The sequence below is a fragment of the Podarcis raffonei genome, chromosome 8, assembly GCF_027172205.1.
Source record: "Podarcis raffonei isolate rPodRaf1 chromosome 8, rPodRaf1.pri, whole genome shotgun sequence".
In the NCBI taxonomy this organism is placed as follows: Eukaryota; Metazoa; Chordata; class Lepidosauria; order Squamata; family Lacertidae; genus Podarcis; species Podarcis raffonei.
The window spans coordinates 62,403,606-62,424,497 of record NC_070609.1 but is presented as its reverse complement, the minus strand read 5'-3'; the positions used below and the strand labels follow the sequence as shown (position 1 = coordinate 62,424,497).

The following is a 20,892-nucleotide window of genomic DNA, read 5'->3' as shown; positions in this document are numbered from 1 at the left end:
ATCTAGAGGGCTATAGACACAGGGAGATCCTTACTCCGCCCAGATGCATCTAAGCCCAGTGCCACCTAGTGATTAAACTCTGATTACCCTTTCCTCTGAGGCATTGTGGGCAAGGTCACCAGAAAAGTTCTGGTGCCATCACTGTGATGGTGGCAAACTGCTTCCCCCACCCCCTTTTTCAGATAATGTTAAATAGTAGTTTGCTGCTATTACAGAAAACTGGCACAGGTGCTAAGCAAGACCTGGAGTGCCCACATCACTACTTTGCTTTGCAGCTAGCAGACAGTTGAGCTGGGTAGGCAGCAGTGGCATACAATGATTTGTTGCTGAATGGAGAGATGGGGGAACACAAGCTGCTGTGCCTCCCGGTCTGCTGCCTGAGCCATGTAGCTTCACATTGTTCATGGTAGGGCTGGCCCTGCTCACCCTGATCCTTCTTTGGCTAGAGATGTTGGGGATTCACTTGGGAAAGTGTGTGCTCTGCCAGTGAGCTGCGCTCCATTACCTATGTTGAAATACGTACAGCAGAGCTTGGATTCAATATTGCTTTTCTCCCTACAGGGCAAGGCCTGAGCATGTAAACTTGAGATTTTTATTGGGTTGAGATTTTTCCCCTGGAAGGAGCGCCTCAAGCAGGCCCACAGATTTTGCATTTCCACTCTCCCTTGTACTTGGTTTCAGAGAGCAAAGCTCATCAGTAACAAGAGATTAATTCACAGTGACATGTTGTTCAGGCAGTTTGGCAAACATGAAGCTTCCTAGAGATGATTATGCAAGTTTTTGGGCCAATTTGCATACATACTTCAACCATCCCTATTGGTCAGGGACAGCCCCTGTTTTCGCGAACATGTCCCTGGGAAAACTCTGCTCCTGTTTCCCCCCCTTTAGGTGCACATCTTATTGAGATTCAGTTAGTGTGAGTTGTGACATTTGGCATGCTTCAGGTCTGTGGAAGTTAACATCTCTGTGTTGTATCCAATTGACTAAGTCTGGATCCACCTCTTTGAATTAAGGGCATGGATGTATTTGTGTGTCTAATGTGTGCATACACACACATGTGAACTTTAAGGTTCCTGTGCTGGTGAAGCTCAGTTTGAACTGGCAGGCAACTAAATGACCAAACATCTTACTGGTTTTGAGAATAGTGCAGGGCATGCTGTTATACTTCGAGTAAATAAATACAGACTTGAGATTTAGCAATGGAAGAGCCATAGTTTCATATCATGAGAATGAGCCACGGTGAGCCTCTGGCTCATATATTTCTTTTCTCTCCCACCTCCAGCCCAGCTGTGAAGAGGACTTTGAAAACTTTTGCTTCTGCTTTAGATTGAAATTAACCACAACTTGTTTTGTTGCCCATAGATGCATGCTATGTTTTTGCATGACATCCAAATGTAGTAAATGCGTAATTTGGAATTAGGCAGTAATCACATGCAATTATGATGGAGGTGTTACTGGCTTGCTCCTCTTTTCATATTTGCAGTGTTGGTGGGTGTGCTTTTCAGACTTCATCAACATCACAGAATGAATTAGTCCCATTAATGAATGAAGAACATCAGGTGATGCTTTTAGTCTCAGCGCCTACGATATATGTTTCTTCCAAGAGCCCCAGCATTTGCTGAAATTGAACTTCATGTAGAGGTTTAGAACACTGTGTTTCCTGGAGAAAAAACTGTTGCAGGGTGTGTTGGTGATTAGGCAATTATTCTGTCATTGGGTTAAACAAAGACATGATTTAGACTTAAGACTTTGAATGCTGAGCAAGTTATGGAGACAAGGTGCCTAAGCAACCCACCGGTCTTGTGAGAGAGTTATCCTAGGTACTAATCCAAGAAATTGCAACTTAAGCAACAATCCTGTGCAATGCCGGTAGCCAGGTTATCCTAGCTCAAAGAAATGTCCATTTTTTTCTGAAACACTATAGCTAATAGTATATCATGAGTGTTACTAATTTCAGCTAACTCCAGCTCTGTGGAAAGGAAGCAGACTCACCATGAGACAGGGTTGCCCATCCACTCTAGACAATATTTTTATGTAAATATTTATAAACTGCACTTTCATAAAAAAAATACAAGCATACAAAATGATAATAAAACGCCAGTAACAACATAATACTAGCTGGTAAGAAGAAATCAACAAAGGCCTCTTTGAATAATAACATTTTTAGGAGACATCTAAAGGAAGGCAGGAATGATTCTTGCTGAACCTCTACCTGTTTCGGGAGTTCCAACAGGACAGTCCTCAGCCAATCTTTCTCGCAATATCGGCAATGTAGTGTCACTCTGAGGCTTTATGGGAAATTAAACTGTCTGATGCTGCCAGGTTAGACCCACAGTTGTAAGCCCATATGTGGGGCCTTGCTGGAGGACTTTTGCTATGGGTCCCCTCAAACTGTTCCAAACAAGGCCCCTAAAACTTGAAACAAGCATAAGATACCAGCCTTTTCTTGGTCTCGAGGCCTTGTTCCCATGACTGGGTTTGCTCTTAAACAAACCCTTTTAACTTTGTTCTGCAGTCACAATAAAATTTGAACTTCTTATCCACCTGTAAGAGGATTTTGACCACAAAAATGAAAACACTTTATCAATATAGCAGAAGTGGAATGCCTTCTGGTTTTCTTTGTGAGATTGTACCAGGAATGCAAGCAAGACTTTTCTTTTTAATCTAATCAATATTTTGTAATTGAACATTGAAGAAAAACACACCCCGTATTGTAAGTCCTTATGAAGCTCTCATATACACAGCCATGTTTTCAACCATCTGGAAAGCCAGTACTGGAAAGAGATTTCAAATTTTTATTTGCTAGCATTTTGTTTTATTTAAATGGATTGTTGCTCATTGTTCTGAAAACTTTTGGGATGAAGGGTGGGATATAAATCTTAGTAATATTAATACTAATGACCTCCTATTGCTTGAAGCTGCTGACCAACTGCCTTCCTCTTCCAATGTATTCTATTGCCAAGACGGGCGCAGTTGGCAGGGACTGGGGGCAGAGCCTTCTTTAGCATAACCCAAGAAAGAAATGTCAGCAGACTTGTAGGCACCCCAAAATTTGCAGATATGAAATAAATCTGTGGAAAAAACAACTTCTAAGGGGTGGAAATAGAAACCCCAAACAGCTCAGTGAGGGCTGACTGTTGGAGGGCTTGGAAAAAGAAAGCCAGGAGGGCGAGATGATAGAATGGAGCGTCCTGATCACAAGCACCACACGCTGCAGCATTTTGTTGCAGGCTCCACTTGTTACTGGGTGAGGCATGCTTGGAGTCACAGAAGTATTTGTAGAATATTTATAAAGGACAGAAGCTATTGGCAAAGGCTGCAGAGAGATCTTGGCTTGGGTCAAAGATGCAACTCCCCTTTGCTTCCTCTTTAGTAAGAGGATTGGGAAACACTGTGTTGGATGACATATATGGTTTTTTTTAATTTAAAAAATGTGGAGATCAGCGTTATCTGCTTAGGGAGGTGTCCATTCATTCTTTAGTTCTTTGCTCATCCACTTTTGATAAATGATGTGTGCTTCTGTAATCCAGGGGTGCAACCCTCTTGCGGAGACTGGACGGAGCAAACTGCAGAACCAAAGAGCAGTCCTCAACCAGCAGATACTGAAGGCGGTGAGGATGAGAGCTGGCGCTGAAAACCTCCTCCGGTATGTTCCCACGACTTCCCTCCTCCCTCTGCCCACAGCCCCAGAATGCAGCCTTTGTTCTATCCAACAGGAGCAGCCTCTGATTCCCAGCCAGCTGCCCAGTGACTCCCAACATCTCACGGAGGAAATTGTAGCTGGGAATAATCCTGCATGTAGACTCAATGTAGTATTTTTAGACTTTCATCTATAGGAAATCTGTCTGCTCTAAAAGCTCTCCCTTTCTTTTCTTTACACGTGTTTTATTTTGTTTAAAAGAAATCACATTTATTTGTGTACTGCCTTTCCATTTAAAACAACTCACTCGATGTTTACTCCAAACTGCATAACAGAAATAATGAAAAAGCAATCTTAAACAGATACAACGTCAGCATTTCTAACAAACACAATAATAGATAATTTCATAACTATCTTTTGATGCCATAATAATTCATTGAATAAAAATATTTTTCTGCAATAGGGAGCAGCTAGGATAGCTCAATACACACTATGATTTCAATATTTCAAACAATTCATTTCATAAATATAATGGCTTGGGTTCTAAGATAAGGTAACTTAAGAAAGTTTACAGAAGGAAAGTTTCTCGTCCGTTCCTTCTTCATGCAACCTGACTGGAGGTTTGGGGCCCTCATTTGCTGAGCAAAGTGGGATCAGGCACAGGGACCATCCCAAACAAAGTGGCACAGAAGAGGGGTGGGGAGACATTCCTTCCCCAAACTTTCTTAAGTTAACTTGGGATCCAAGCAGACATCTGAAAGCTGTGCATTTGCTGTTGGTGTTTGTTAGCCTTGTTTGTTGCTTGTTACTCAGCAATTTCCAAAGAACTTGCAGCACATTTTAATGTAAGCATTCATAAAATACATTATAATGTTGACACATTCATACAAAAACCTATGCAATTAATTTAAAATATGCAAAACAGTCCTTTCCCCAGACAACCTTGGAAAGCTTTGACTACGCACGAGCAGCAAAAGCAGCATTGTCATAGTCCATCAAAAGCCTGGACAAAATGTAGCTATTAAAATGACTCCCTTTTATTAAAAGGTATCTAGTTCAGAGTTTTGAAGCTGAAACCATAGCAAAAATATGAGCTAGTCCTGCATGGAGAAGGTGAGGAGTTTGCAGATTTTAGCTGGGCGTATTAAGCCTAGATTTGGCTGTGTATATGCTATGCCTTTCAAGCACATTCAAAGCACATTCACCCCCAAAGAATTCTGGTCATTGTAGCTTACTCCTCACAGAGTTAAATTTGCAGCAATGCTTAACAAACTGCAATGCCTTGAATTATTTGAGGGGTGAAATGTGCTTTAAAGTAAGGTGTGTGTGGAACCTTTGTTGCTAGCAACTCCTCTGTTCCATGCTGTGTCCCTGCACAAAGCCCAGCCTGCCACCATTTTGAAAGAAGTAAACCTTTCATCCTACCTTTAGAGAATGAAGCAGCTGCCCCAGGTGGGAGGGCAGGGACAGCAGAGAGCTGCTCTTCCTGGGGGCCCCTGACCATTTGATTCCGATGGAGGGCTAAGCTGTTTGTGCTGTGTGGCTTGCCCTGTACTGTACTCTCTAAACTCTAGCCTGCTGCCCTCACATTCAGCGAAGGATACAGTCCTGTCACCAGGGTTCAACAGCTGTTCTGGTAGAGTTGTGTGGGTGGCTACTATCTCAACCTTTTTACCTCAGGTAGCAAAATGTCTTGGGCAAACCCTAAGCGACAGCTTTAAAAAAAAAGAAAAAGTGAGGGATAAATTGTAAGTTCTCTCTGCCACTCACCAACACTTGGCGACCTGTCAACTGTTTTTGTGGGCCTTGGCTACAGTGCTGTGGGTCAATAGAAACCATTGCCATTCAAAACTGCAGTGGAATTGTTAGGCCGGCCTATTGCTTTGTTTGTCTTCATCGGCTTAACAGTCATAACAATAGTATCTGTGCTACGAATATTGTCTTGAAAGCCATTCCACATTCTTTTCGTTTGGCAGGGGGCCATATCAGTTCTGAAACCAGAGGTTTTTTCATGTCGGTTCTTAAGGGGGAAATCTCAGAAATGTCGAGAATGCCGGTGAGGCCCATTATACAATAAAGAGGCTGTCCTCAAAAGCGTTCTCAAAGGTGCAGCGCATAGTTAAACTATGTAACTAGCTCCCACGAGAGGCAATGATGGTCACCAGCCTAGATGGCTTTAAAAGAGGATTGGACACATTCATTGAGGGAGGTTAAGGCTATCAACAATGGCTAAACACTTCCTCCACAATAGGATGCAGCAATGCTTTTGAATACCAGCTGCAGGAAGCCGCAGGAGGGGAAAGTGCTCTTGTGTCTGGGTCCTGCTTCCTTTTGGGGCATCTGGTTGTCCTCTCTGAGAACAGGATGCTGGACTCTATGGGCCACTGGCCTGATCCAGCTGGCTCTTCTGATGTTCTGACGTTCGTGTGTGCCTTTTTCTTCCTGGCAGGGCGACAACCAGCAACAAGGTGCGCGAGCAGGTGCTACTGGAACTCAGCTTCGTTAACTCAGACCTGCAGATCCTTAAGGAGGAGCTGGAAGGACTCAACATCTCTGTTGAGGTTTACCAGAACACAGAGTGAGTGGGGGAGGAGCTATTGTAGTATTGTTCCCCAGACAAGTATGCTACCTGTGAATGAAAAAACCACACACAAAAACAAATATTTGTCTGACGGGGGGGGGGGGGGGATGCAGAGAACAAAGGTGCACAGGAGAGAGGCGAAAATATTCAGTTTGGTCTGGCTGTTGACTGAGGAGATTACAGCGGGTATTTACCTTCCTCCTTGGGAAAGGTATTAAAAGCAATTAATTCTGATCCCTAATCCTCAGAAATGCCTTCGAAGAGCTGGCTTGAATGGGGAGTGGCAGGGAAGGCCAGAACTAACTTCTCCTCTTGGTATTAAGCTGCACAAAGCCAGCAGGCAAAATGGGGCGCTGATTTGCAGTGAAACATTTAATGCCAGGCTTAGCTGTTCTTTCCCTTTTCATAGTTATTTGTCCCTCTCATTTAATAATTTCTTTCTCACCGAAATAAATAAATAAATAAATAAATAAATAAATAAATAAATAAATATTCATTCCTCTCAGGGGTATACATTTTAATTCTCTTAAACTTCAAGCCCATCGTCGGCACTGTCAGAAACAAATATCCCAGCCTGCTTTTTAAAGACAATATACCTTAGCTCTCTTGTGCACCCCCCCATGCTTTTGTTGCTGCTGTTGCTTTGCTTGATTGATCTTAACAGCCCACACTTTAGCATAGATTTAAGGGACATTTTGCAAAAGGTTGTGTGTGCTGCCAGTCAAAATTGAGAAGTTTATTATTTCTCCCACCATGAGGCTGGCATTTCAAAGGGTCACAATGAGAGATTGAATTCCACCCTGCATTCATCTTAGAGCTGGCAGGAACACAGGTGCCCATGGAAATTTGTGCACAAACATGGCAAACTTAATAAAGATGGATCAGAGGGGAATGCCTCAAATCAACAAGCAAAGGGTTCGTTTTAATGTCGTGGTTAATGCCAGGGATTTGGTTTTGATTTCATGTGGTTCCCCCCTCCCTTTCTTTTTTCTCTGAGAGTGGTATGCCTCTGAATAACAATGACTGGTTTTGTAACCCGTTCTGCATCAGGTTGTTTATTTGTCCATCAGTGATGAGGAAAAAGAAGGCTGGGAGGAAGGGAGCCTTAAACTACTTTGGCGGACTTTGCATTTTTTTAATGTGAAAATGCTGAGGGGTTGTATTTAAAAGAAGGCCTACCCTCTTTCACGGAGCCCTTCCTTACGCTAGAGTTGAACAACACATTTGTATTGTATTGTATTGTATTTGCAGCATTTGTACTCCATACTTTAACCAAAATGGCTGTTTGAGTGGCTTACAAAAAACAGTGTTAAGATGGTTCCTGTCCTCAGGTTCACAATCTAGAAAGCCATGGCACACATAAGAGCATGAGAGCCTGCTGGATCAGGCCAATGGCCCATCTAGTTCAGCATCCTGTTCCCATGGTGGCCAAACAGTTGCCTGTGGAAAACCAGCAAGCAGGACCTGAACACAAGAGCCATCTCCCCTTCTGTGGTTTCCAGCAACCAGCATTCAGAAGCCTTCCTGCCTCCAACTGTGGAGGCAGAGCAATAGCCATCATGGATAGTAGCCACAAAGAGCCCTCTCCTCCATGAGGAAAGGGAGGCAGAAGAAGCAATCTCCAGCCAGTGGCTTTATCTCTTGATAAAGAGCAGCCCCCCGCCCTCCCTGAAGCTCTCTTCCCAGATCAGATTCAGGATTGGAGCTGGTAACAATGTCCAGACTGGGAGAATATGGCAGCTCCTGCCTCACAGTCCTTCTCTCAGGCAGAGCTGGCTTGATTGCAGTTGGAATCATCACAGAATGATGGAGTCGCCCTCCTCCCTTGTCAGTGTCAGTGCTGTCTCTAGCTGGCTCACCCTCCCTTGAAACGCTGCCCCCCCACCCCCCGCAATCGGATTCAGGAGCTGAGTTGGTGACAACAACAGAACTGGTGACACACATACACCCATGGGTGTCCATAGAGGCCTTACTTGGTGCCTGCCGGGTCCCCTTTCCTTGCTGAAACTAGGCTTTGAAAGAAGTGTTCTGTTCACCATTAGAATAGGCTGAGTGGCATGTGTGCTTGGTGGCATGGAGTGGGTGGTGCCCACAGCAGTTCCCCCATTTTGTAAGTGTGGTCTCAGGCTCATAAAAGGTAGGCGACCCCTGAACCAGGAGGTCAACCTTAAGAGAGGTCTGCCTATGAATGTCTGCCTATGTTTAACTCATTGCATAGCCTTGGGCAAGTCACTTCAACTTTCATCTCCACTTCCTCTTCTTTGAAATGGAAAGGATCACTGACCGCTGAAGCAGTTTGTTGCAAGGGTGAAGAAGGAAGAGTTTGCAAACCACTTTTTGGTTTGCTTGCTTTTTAAATGATGCAATTGAGCCTATTGGGGTGTAGGTGTCAAACAAGCTAGTCTACACTTATGGGTACTATATAGAGGTTCACAGAACAACCACTTTCCTACATCAATTTGCGGTTTTTGAAAAGTTGGGGGAGGGGAAGTTTGATCTTAATCTTCTTCTTTTTTTTTAAACACAGGGAGGCTTTTAGCATTCCTCTGATACCACTTGGCTTGAAAGAAACCAAAGAAGTTGACTTCGCAGTTCCTTTGAAGGTAGCGTTTCTACTAAGCAACTTTTAATAGCAATATTTTACACCAGCAGGAAAAAGTATACACTGCAGATGTTGGGGTGATAAGACAGATTCAAATTCTCATTATGACTTAATTTTCTCCCCAGGGAAATGTTTCAAGAGAGATTTACAAGCCACAAAAGTTGGTTTAGGTTCACAATAAAAACCTTGATTCGACAGTGAATCTCAGGGTTTCATTGTTAAGAAAAATCTTGTAAATTTATCACTTCCACCTAGATTATTTCTAGCTCTTATGGTTAAGAGAATGAAAAAAAAGTCGCATGCTTTAAATTCCAAGAGCAGATTACAAATATGGGCCAGGCATTACCTTGTCTTTTGAGAAAAACAATAATGTCTCATTCATGCTGTCATAACATTAAAATTGCACACTTCTTTGTGGTTCTTCTACTGTGCTAGTCCCACTGTGTTCAGAGATTGCAGTGGAGGCACTAGCGAAGAGCCATTTCTTTAGGAATATGGAGAGATGTTTTGCCCATTTTTGCCCATAGGAGCCTTTCCTACCCTTATCAAATGTTACTGTGAGATGCTGGATTTTCTTTCCTGCAGAGATGTGCAAGTCCACATGCATGAGCATTAATACACCACATAATGCACAGCCTGCCAGTCCCCAGACTGGGGAGGCTCATTTTACTCAGCTGATAACAGATTGTAGGCACTTGTGCTATTTGAAGATATATTTACGTGAAAGAACAAACCCCTTCCTTGGTTTTTAAAACGGCTCAAGACTGGCTGTTGCAGAGTAAATCAAAGCAGCATGGGGAACACGACTTGGGTCAATGGTCATATTCAGACAATCCTATTTTGCTTCATTAAGCTGAATTATAGAAAACCCTTTTGGCTGCACAAACAGTTCCATTGCATGATCCGGCAAACCCAGACATCATCCATGAACTAGAGTTTGCCACTGGGTGATATCCAATGTTATTTGCACAATACTAACATGGGTCCATTAATTTCAATGGGTTGCTATCAGTGTAGCATTAGGCAGATTGTTTCATTAGTGAAAGGATTTCTCCATGCACAATGGAGAAATCTACCCCTCTCTCCCCCCTGTATGTCCTCTGTAAATCTGTTCTGGGGCTTCCCCTGACTCTCTGGAGCAGATCAGGGGAAGGCACACACAGGAGGAGGACTCTCATTGTGCTAGTGCCCAGTAGGTTTACTTTAAGTAGAACTTCATTGGTTACAACCCATTGTGTCCAAAATTGTAGTTAACAGCTTTGGGATGAGCCAGGGTGCTAAGCTATGGTTTAAAGTAGCCTTAATATCCTGACTTGTTTCAAAGCCCTTAACTTGTTGGTTTGGGTGACATTTAATGGAAGACTTCTTGGCAGAAGCCTGTTTGCCAAGATCATGCAAAGGTAGGAATGAAGGGACTATGGGAGTGTAACATGTTGGAGGCCATTAGTAGCCCTGCAGTGTAATAACCTAGATAAGGGCCCCAGAGTTCTGAGTTGACCAAGGCTGGTTTGTTGGCCTGTAGTTTTTAGCAAGTGGTAGACAGGTTTTACTGGCTTTACTGCAAGATCGTTGTGAGGTTTTATGGTTCTCTTTCCTAGACTGATCTCCTGATCTGCTTTTATGTGTGTGTATTGCCTTGCTCCACTGAATTGGTGGTATAAAAATTCCGTCTGCCCAAAGTAATTCCCATATGCCTTCTTATGAGCCAAACACACACAAGACTTAAGAGCTCTGGTTTTAAATTTTCTTGGTACGAGTAAACCACCAGAGAAATCTCCAAATAAATCTGAATGGAGAGCAGGCTTTGGCTCAGGCAGGCAGTTGTGACTTTTAATAGACTTTGTTTCAAGTGCTGTTGCTGCTTCTGTGCAGTAAATGAATCACATAAACAAGCCCCCTTTTGAAACAGGAAAGAGAGACAGAGAAAGATTTATCAAGATTCTGTCTGGGGCACTAGGGAGCTGGGCAAATATTTACACCATGAATGAAATCAGGTTCTCCGCCCCTCTCCATGGCCATTCTCTCTCCCTCCAAATGAACCCACCCTCCCACAATGCTGTGCACATCTAGGTTTATTCTGCTAATTTACCCCCTGCCCCCTTTCATTTTAAAATGCATAGTCCATTCTCAATAGTATTCTTGTGCCCTGAAAGGGATTATGAAACAGATGTGTGTGCAGGAAACCCTGTCTTTGCCAGAGGGCAAAGAAATGTCAGAATTAGGCAACAGACTGATCTTCCCAGCAAACATTTCTAAGGTTTGAAGTTGAGTTTGCTCCCTTTTAACCTGGCTGGTTGTGAATAGTCAGCCTTTTAATCTCAGAGGAGCAAAGTGGACGTGAAGCAATTTCAAGAATACCCAAGAGTGTAAGAAGAGTCTTGCTAGATCAGACCATCATATTGATCATCCACATGCATCTGGAAAGCCAACAAGCAGGTCATCAAGGTCAAAACACAGTCCTGATGTTGCTCCTCAGCAACTGCTATTCAAGGGTAGACTGTTTTTAAATGTGAAGGTTCTATACTGGAGAGGGGAACCGGATTTGTATGTGCCCCCTCGTTCCATTCAGTTTGATCATTCCTGTGTTCAGGCAAAGCTAGCAGACATCATCATGCCTTGTGGCAGTCAGTTCTGCTAATTAATTTTGTGGTGTTGATTTTGCTGGATGACTCAAAATTCTAGTGTGACAGAAGAGAGAGAAAAATTCTCGGTCCACTTCCTCCACCCCAGGTGTGCATACTGTCTAGTCACATACTTCACATACTTCTAATTGTCATTGACAAATACAAAACTGGAAACTGGGTCATCTTTTGCATAGTGGTGGTCATAGCCTTTAAGCAGCAATTTCAATTTTCAGAGTGTGTGTGTGACATGAGCTTCTCTGGGTGTTTTGTCTCTTAGAATGTGATGTGGGGATGAAGGTTGTCTTTACTAAGAGATGCTAAACAAATCTCATTCAATGGCCAAGCTTCAGTGTTATAAACCAGCCCTCAAGGCTTGGAGCTTTTCTAAAAATTAGGTGAGGATTTAGGCTTCATACAGAGTCAAGGACTCTACTTGCTTAAGGTTAGTTCCTTTTTGGCAAATGCACATGTCAGTTCAGGGCTACATGATTAGGTGAGTTCTTCATTACTTATTGATAGCATTGTCAAAGTTTTTAAAAATACTTGCGCAGCCATGGTGAAGAAATTCAGGATTTGAACTGTACCATGTCTCCTTTACCATTTCCAGGACTTTATTCTGGAACACTACAGTGAAGAAGGTTCTGAATATGAAAATGAAATTGCTGATCTTATGGACTTAAGACAAGTAAGTTAAGTCTATTTAGAAAATGGACTTGGATTTTAGGTGTGGTTTTTTAAAAAAACAAAAACAAAACAACTGTAGATGAGAACTTAAAAAAAAAAATGATTTAGATGCAAGACTGGCCCTAGGCATCTCCCCAAAGAAACATTGGCCACATATGAACTTGAATTAGACTCTCCCCAAAAAAACCCTGTACCTGTATAAACTATGGACATAGTAGCTGTAATTCCTGCATTGCAGGGGCTGGACTAGATGATCCTTGGGGTCCCTTCCACCTCTATGATTCTCTAGATGCCGGGAGAAATGAGCTCACTCCCAAAAAGTAATTGCCATATTTTAGGTGTTTGCATGCTATCCATTAGTTTATTACTAGTGCATAATTGGAATTTGGATACCCCCACTGCCTGGATCTTGTGTTCATTTGTGCACTGCCTAACAGTGTAGCCATGCTTTGTTTTCATTTTCCTTCATTTTGACCTCATTTTTGTAAGTGTACTCCCAGTCATTTAAGAAGCCACTTTGGGCATGACCAAGTGAGCTGTGGCCTATGAAAATGTGTTCAGAACTCTGTACTAATGTGATGATGTAAAATCCATTTACATGGCACATGTTGATGACATACCATGGTGAATGTATGTTTTGTATTCTAAGGCCTGCCGTACCCCCAGCAGAGATGAATCGGGAGTTGAGATGTTGATGAGCTATTTTGTTCAGCTCGGCTTTGTAGAGAATAGATTTTTTTCGCCAAGCAGACACCTGGGGATTTTATTTACCTGGTAAGTTCCATTTAGAATGTTGTTCGTGTTGGTGCATTGGGAGCACAGCTTTGCATAGTGGGTTTGAAATTTGACCTGGCGGATTGCAGCCCTGTGTTTCTGGAGGCAAAATGCAAAGCCTCCCATTTGGCCAAAAAAGCTCTTAGTGATCCAGTCAAGCGTTGCAAGGAAGGGGTGTGCTGCTTTTAAGAGAGCAAGAAGAAATGTGCTTTCTAGTTGACAAAGCTCAGCAATTAATGTGTGTTACGTGCCCTGGATTATGAGCATTGTTGACTCTTAGTCAAAGTAAAGAAGAGCCCATCAATGAGCTGGTGCAAATGTAATGCTTGTCAGATGCTTAACTGCAGCTAAGAGGGTTGGGAGTGGGTCTTAAAATTGTCTATTCTTTGTCCTAATCCCCTCACCACCACCACACCACCCTTCTTAATTACATACATATTAAGTTTTGTTTCTGTTTTTGCTGAAGGTATGACTCTTTCACTGGTGTTCCCGTCTGCCAGAAGAACCTGTTGCTGGAAAAAGCTAGTATTCTGTTCAACATCGGAGCCCTCTACACCCAGATTGGCACAAGGTGCCATCAGCAGACGCAGGCTGGGCTTCAAAAGGCCATTGAAGCCTTTCAGAAAGCAGCAGGTAGGGAAGAGTTGTATGTTGGTTCTCCAAACAGCTTTGGATAGTTGCTTGATCCAGTTGCTTCTCTTTTGCATGCACAGAGCCTTACACGTTTCACATGAGCCTGTGTGTACACACTGTACCTTTCAGGCACATCCAAAGCGTGTTCTTTCCCATAGAGATTTCTGGGCACTGTAGTTCATCCTCCCAGTCCTTAACCAATGTCCTTAACAGTCCTTAACCAATGACAGTGCCCAGAATTCTTTGAGGGAAAGAATGTGCTTCAAATGTACCTTACAAGATATAGTGTGTACACAGCCTTCATTTAATTTCAACGTATTTGCCCTCTAAAGAAACCCAGGATTAAACAGGTTTTTAGCATGAGGGGGCACACGCTTAAAACAGTAATAATTAAAAGATTCACTTTTCGAGTTTAGTCCCATTAAATATGAAACTGCCCAAGTAACTCATTTAGTTGAGACTAAGGGTTGTATCCGATTTAAGCTACATACACAGCATATATTGATAACCCCTGCCCCCCCCAAACCCTAGGAATCATAGCTCTGTGAGGGGTAAACGACAATTCCCAGTATTTTGTCTGTGTGCGCATGTGTGCGCACGCTTTAAACGTGTGGTGTGCCTGCAGCCTAAGTTTTATTCAGGAGTATACCCATTGAATTGAAGTGACAGTGTTAGTTAGTTATACTCAGCCATTTTCGTGGGTTTCCTTTCTAACTTTGGATGCAACCCAAAGTGAATATTATGGTTAACAATTAATGAGCTGTAGTTTCAAGGCCTTAGACTGTGGTCCATTATTAACAGCTTTTTAAGTCTCATAAGTCTTTCTCCTCTCCTTCCCTAAGGTAGGCATTGCACTGGCTGGTATATAATTTATTGCAGCTTATACTCCAAAGGAAGGGCTGTCTGTGGCTTGGTGGCAGAGCCCTTGTTTTGCATGCAGAAGGTCCTAGGTTCAGTCCCTGGCAGCATCTTCAGGTAGGGCTAGGAAAGTCTCCTGGCTAAAACCATAGGGAGCTACTGCCAGTCACTGTAGTACTTAGCTGGAGAGACCAAGGGTCTGATTTGGTGTAAGACAGCTTCCTGTGTCTCCAATGATCCACACTTTAAATTATTCCCACCCTAAGTGCAATGGCTTCCTGTATTGTGCCCACCAATCTCTGATGGGTGAGTCGTTTCAGGGGTCCCAGCACATACCTTGGTTTGTATTTCCTTGCAGTGGTGGTCACAGGAGACTGAGGGCATTTTCTGTGCCCTAAGGTTTACTTTTGCTGGTTTTAATTTGGTTTAGTCAAAGGGAAAAATAGAATATGGAGAAATACAAGGAGTATTCCCTGGATGCCCAGATCCAGGTTTGGGACAAGTACTCTTTGGTGAGAGAGTCCCAGCAGAGTTTTTAAAATCACAGCAAAAGAAGGGTAGAAATTTAGGCTGTTAGACCTTTAAAATATTCCCTTCTAAGTTGCTTCCAAAGTTACCCACTTCTCTTAGTGAGACCATACATTTGGTAAGTTAAAAATGGTTTACTTACAAATTATTCAAGGGTCAGATTCATGTGCTTTTATATACAGCAGCAAGAAAAGACAGGCAGTTTATCTTGCAAAATGATAAGACTTTCTATATTACTTGCATAGAAATACAAAGATGGCTTGCTAAAGCCATGTGGTCTAAGCTTCAAGCATCCTGCTTAGACATCTGTACTGTTTGGGTTCACATGGTGGAAGAAAAAAGACCCAAAGCGGTTGGTAGCCCTTCCTCCCAAGGCGAGGGGCTGTGACCTAGCTAAGCCTGGAAAGACAATTTTCCAAAATTGTACCATCTGTGCACAAGAGGGAAATATCAGAAGACTTGGGAGAAAGCCAAGATTTTCAGAAGTCCAAAAAAGTTGTGGGTTTTTTGGGGGGAGGGGAGTGACCAACGCCTCTAAGTACAGCCCAACAAGGACTAAGTGTTATCTGTGGTCATGGAATGCTGGCTGGTTGGCAGGGGGAGGAATGGAGTGAATTGGAATGGCTAAATCTCTGAACAGCAGCTGCAAGCTACACAGTGCAACATTTTGTTGCAGGTCCCACTTTGTCTAATTTGCATAATTTGTACTCGGCACAGAATCTGTTTTTTTTCTGCTGGAGCAGGATTTTGCCTCCCCCACCTTTGAACACAATCAAAACTACACACAGGCCCAGCTGAGATTATTCTCAGATGGGCACCCAGCCTAAATCTGTCTGCTTCAAAGATGTGCTTCAGTTTGCCTTTACAGCAAAATGCTTTTCATTGTACCTATGGGGCGTGACCACATAGCATTGTGCACAATGCGTTATCATTCATAACTGTACACATAGTTCTTTGTGGACAGAGGGAAGATTGTTGCTATGGCTTTGGTCTATAAACACAACCCTGTGCATACATATATGTACTTAAGAGACCAAAAAAAAAAAAAAAAGGTCACGGCTGAAGTACTTATGATGTAAGGATGAACTAAACCAAGACAAGCTGCTGTGGACTTTTGTCTGTGGATCTGTTAAGAAATTGAGGGTCTGGCAATTTTTTATCTAAAGCTGACATCTTTTTCTGTGAGAAGTTGAAAAGAACCTTTGCTCCCAGAATTTTTCAACCACTTTTAAGGCAAAACGTATTAGAAATGGAGCTTTTAATAAAATATTGCCCCACCCAAGGCTGCTTTTCATATGACAATGGAAGCAGGAAATTTAAAACTAGCAAAAGCTCCGCCATAATGTCAGTAACCCCCTTGAGTGGGGGATGGGGGAATTCACAGAACCAAATAATGCAATGCTCCATTCTCTGTCATATTGGGCAATTAAAAACTTGTTTCTGAAACTTGACAAACTGGTTGGGTAAGGTGCATTTTTGAGATTAGATTTCAGCACCAGCATGCAAGTATTACTTTAGTGCTTATACTACAGTAAATGTTTGTTTTAATTTTCCAAAAGGATAGTTTGTCATCTAACTTCATTTTGGCTTGCTTGCTGCTATGGCAGAGCTCTGGCTCGGCTCCAGACTCTGCTCAAGGGAGTGCCCTGGCTCAGTTACTAAGGGATTTCTCTTCCTCCTCAGACCCTCAAATGTCTCTGCTCTCTTTCGTCCCTCTCCTAACTGCCATGCCATTGCAGTGTTGCTGTCAATTGTTTTTACTACACCAAGTGTGGTGTAGTGGTTAAGAGCTGTAGACTCGTAATCTGGTGAACCAGGTTCGATTCTCCGCTTCTCCACATGCAGCTGCTGGGTGACCTTGGGCCAATCACACTTCTCTGAAGTCTCTCAGCCTCTCTCACCTCACAGAGTGTTTGTTGTGGGGGAGGAAGGGAAAGGAGAATGTTAGCCGCTTTGAGACTCCTTAGGGTAGTGATAAAGCGGGATATCAAATCCAAACTCTTCTTATCCCACATTTCCTCCAAGGAACTCAGGTACCACTTGCAGGGTTCCTCTTCACTGCCACTCTTTTATCCTCACAACAACCTTGTGAGGTAGGCCAGAGTGAGAGTGGGAGATTGGCCCAAAATCACACAGCAAGCTGCGTGGCAGAATAAGATTGGAACCTGGGTCTCCTTGGTAGTAGTCCTGCACTCTTGGGGCTTTGGGCATACCGTACCTTTAAAGCACATTCAAAGCATCTTTTCCCTTTAAATAATTTTGGGTACTCACAGAGTTACAGAAACCTGTACCAAACTACAGTGCCCATAATTATTTGAGGGAAAGAAGGTGTTTTAAACATATAGTGTGCACACAGTTTAACTCTGTGTTGGGGAATCTCCAGCCCATGAGCCTAATTAGGTCCACCAGGCCTCCGCATTTGGCCTTTGAGGCAGTTTTGGCCAAGACTTACCCACCTGCCCAACTGATGTCATATATGATGCTAGGGGTGGAGCAAGTAAAGAGTGAGTTGGGCCAAAAGGAGGTGTGCATAGAACTATGTGTGGTGCTCTAAGAACATAAGAATTGCCTGCTGGATCAAGCCAATGGCCCTTCTAATCCAATATCCTGTTCTCACATTGGCCCCAATGGGAAGCTTGCAAGAGCCCAAGAGCCGCGTCCTCTCCTGTGGCTTCCGGCAACTGGGATTCTGAAGCATTGCTGCCTCCGTCTCTAGAGTTGGAGCATAGCCATCATGGCTAGTAGACATTGAATTTGGCTAAGCATCTTTAAACTGCCCTGAGACCCCCAGGTGTAGGGCGGTATATAAATTCAATAAAATAATAATAATAATAATAATAATAATAACAACAACAACAACAACAACAACAACAACAACAGCAGCAGCACAACAACTATTATTATTATTATTATTATTATTATTATTATTATTAAAAGCCATCAAAGTTGGTGGCTGTTATGTATTCATTGGTGATCTGTGTTTGCCTGAGCTTGAGTCTGGGCTAAGGATTCTGAGCTCCTGTCTTCTGATTGGATACATGATATCCAACCACAGAACATTTCAGGATTTGGACCTCTGCCATTGGCCCTTAAACTCTTAGTCATGATTCGCAGATTGGAAGTTTAGACAGCCAATCAACATTGGGAGTGGCCCAGGGCTTCAGAAATGTATACAAGCAGTTGCTTTGCCCTTGTTGCCCTGTTCTGTTAGTTCAATAAAGGGTCTTGCTTTTGTCACTGTGTCTTGCCTTGTGGGAACCTACCTACACTTCAGTGGCCATCACCAGCTCCTGTGGGAGCAAGTTCCTTAGTTGAACTGTGCGCGGCGTGAATAAGTCCTTTCTTTTATCTGTCCTGTCAGCTTCATGGGATGTCCACAAGTTCTAGTGTCATGAGAGAGGGAGAAAACTTTTTCTCTATCCACTTTCTTCACTCCGTGCATAATTTTATAAACTCCTATCATGTCGCCTCTTATCTCGCCTTTTCTCTAAACTAAAAAGCCCCAAATGCTGTAACCTTTCCTCATAAGGGAGTCTCTCCACCCTTTTGATCATTTTGTTGCCCTTTCCTGAACCTTTGAGTAATCAGTAGATTGCCAGGGCTTCCAAGAGGCACTCGGGGCTCCAGGTCAGTGCCAGTGAGCCACAGGACACCCACGTGCTGCTCTGGGCCTTTTAATTTCAAAACTGCAAGGGCAAAAGCAGCCCCACCCACTTGTCAGATACCTGTGTTGGAGATAAAAGTCTGGCCTGCTTCAGATAATGCATACTGAATGCTTGGATATCTAATGCAGGTGTGAGAAACTTTTGGCCCTCCAGATGTTGCTGAACTACACCTCCCATCACCCCTGGCCATTGGCCATGCTTGCTGGGGCCTCTGGGAGTTGAAGTTCAGCAACAGCTGGAGGGCCAAAGGTTCCCCACACCTGAATACTTTAGTGTGTCTGCCACACACAGAGCCGAAGTAGCTGTTGTTACAGCTTTAATTTAAACTTGGTATTTTGTTAGCCAGTAATCAAGATATCTTATAAACATCATATCACTACTAACATTTTTTTGTTCCCTCCCCTCCCCATTTCAGGAGTTTTAAATTACCTAAAAGAGACTTTTACTCACACTCCAAGTTACGACATGAGCCCTGCCATGCTGAGTGTGCTGGTCAAGATGATGTTGGCTCAGGCTCAGGAATGTGACTTTGAGCAGATTTGCCTTCCCGGAATACAAAATGAATTTTTCACACTTGTGAAAATGGCCCAGGAAGTGGCCAAGGTAGGTGACAAGGTGAAGGTCCTGTTCATATAGGCATGTTTTTATTATTTGATTATGGCATGTCTGAACTAGCCATCGTAGAATCGTAACTGTAGAACTTTCATATAATCTTATGTCAATTTGAATGGAATACTTTTTTAAAAAAAATGGAAACACAGAAATGCACATAGAACCTTACACAGAGTCATAACATTGGTCCATCTAACTCAGTATTGTCCACACTGGCTGGCAGCAGCTCTCCAGGGTTGCAGATAGGGCTGGGAATGTCCCCTATCTGGATCTCCCTGGAACCAAACCGGAGCCTCCAGCACGCAAAGCAGACAGCCACTCTCCTGGAAAGTTGCTCTCAGAGCAACTTACATAAAGGTAAAGGTAAAGGGACCCCTGACCGTTAGTTCCAGTCGTGGCCGACTCTGGGGTTGCGGTGCTCATCTCGCTTTATTGGCCGAGGGAGCCAGCGTACAGCTTCCGGGTCATGTGGCCAGAGCAGTGCACGGAAACACCATTTACCTTCCCGCCAGTGCGGTACCTACTTATCTACTTGCACTTTGACATGCTTTTGAACTGCTAGGTTGGCAGGAGCAGGGACCGAGCAATGGGAGCTCACCCCGAACCGCCGACCTTCTGATCGGCAAGTCCTACCCACGGCGCCATCCGCATCCGCAACTTACATACAGTCAATTAAAAACAAGGCAGTTCTTCCCCACAGGCTTGCAATGTAAAAAATATGTGAAGCAGAAGGAAGAGGAAATGGGGAGGGAAGAGAAAAAGGCAAGCTCAGGCACAATTTTTAAAAGTTTTATACTATTTCTTATAATGAAATGGAATTGGAATGGGGACAGTTCAAGGACAGGAGGAGTCTGATGGGGTCCATCAGCACTGGTGGAATGGGTCCTGCCTTCCATCTCTCCCACTGCTGGAATTGACTTGCAAACAATTGTTCTACTGCCAGCCAAACTTTTAAAAGAGCAGGGGGTGGGGGGAGTTGGGCATGCACATTCCAGCTGGGAATCTCACCCTGCCTACCTTGGGATTCTCAGAAAAAGAAGGCTCCTGCTCAGAATTCCAAACGGGCAGAGGAAGGTTGCCAGGGAGTGCATGAATTGCGCCTGAGAGAAATTGGATTTGATGACCAAACTGCATAACCTGGTGAGCAAATAAAGTACCTCAGTTTGCAGCGGCCAGCGAAGGTCATGGAGCACATGACTTAAAGCTGCCTCTGCAGACTCTGGCTTGCCAAATGCTAAGTTCCAGTGGCATGGTTGCAAACAGGACCTAAATCCAGATTTTAATCTAGCTCTTCAGAAACAAGTGCACGTTGATTAAATTAGCCATCTGCCAACAGTTCTTCTCATTAAGGAAACTGAAAGATTTGCCTACCAATTATGCTACCCCCATTATAGCAGGTAGATTAGTGCAGCACATTCAAAGCACTTTCTTTCCCACAAAGAAATCTGGGCACTGTAGTTTGTGAAGGGTTGCTGGGAGAATTGTAACTCTGTGAGAGGGAAACTACAGTGCCCAGAATTGTTTGAAGGGATGGAAGGTGCTTATGTGCTTTAAAGGTACAGTTTCTACACAGTATATTCCACAGTATAAAGGACTCAGACAGTGCCTTTTCATAGTCAAGAAAATCCAGATTACACTAAGAATGTGAAATTTTACATTCATTAGAAAACAAATAAATTTCTACTGGTTTC

The 20,892-nt window shown here is 43.3% G+C and overlaps 1 protein-coding gene across 1 annotated transcript in view; it reads left to right on the top strand.

Moving 5' to 3' along the window:
• The window catches only part of RHPN2 (rhophilin Rho GTPase binding protein 2), a 42,550-nt gene that overhangs the window by 9,003 nt on the left and 12,655 nt on the right, over nucleotides 1–20,892 (top strand). Inside the window, exons 2-8 of the mRNA XM_053400326.1 lie at nucleotides 3,531–3,646; nucleotides 6,090–6,218; nucleotides 8,749–8,824; nucleotides 12,055–12,132; nucleotides 12,781–12,905; nucleotides 13,372–13,538; nucleotides 19,005–19,192. Of these exons, the coding sequence (XP_053256301.1) occupies nucleotides 3,531–3,646; nucleotides 6,090–6,218; nucleotides 8,749–8,824; nucleotides 12,055–12,132; nucleotides 12,781–12,905; nucleotides 13,372–13,538; nucleotides 19,005–19,192 (879 nt within the window). The remainder of the gene's footprint in view (nucleotides 1–3,530; nucleotides 3,647–6,089; nucleotides 6,219–8,748; nucleotides 8,825–12,054; nucleotides 12,133–12,780; nucleotides 12,906–13,371; nucleotides 13,539–19,004; nucleotides 19,193–20,892) is intronic.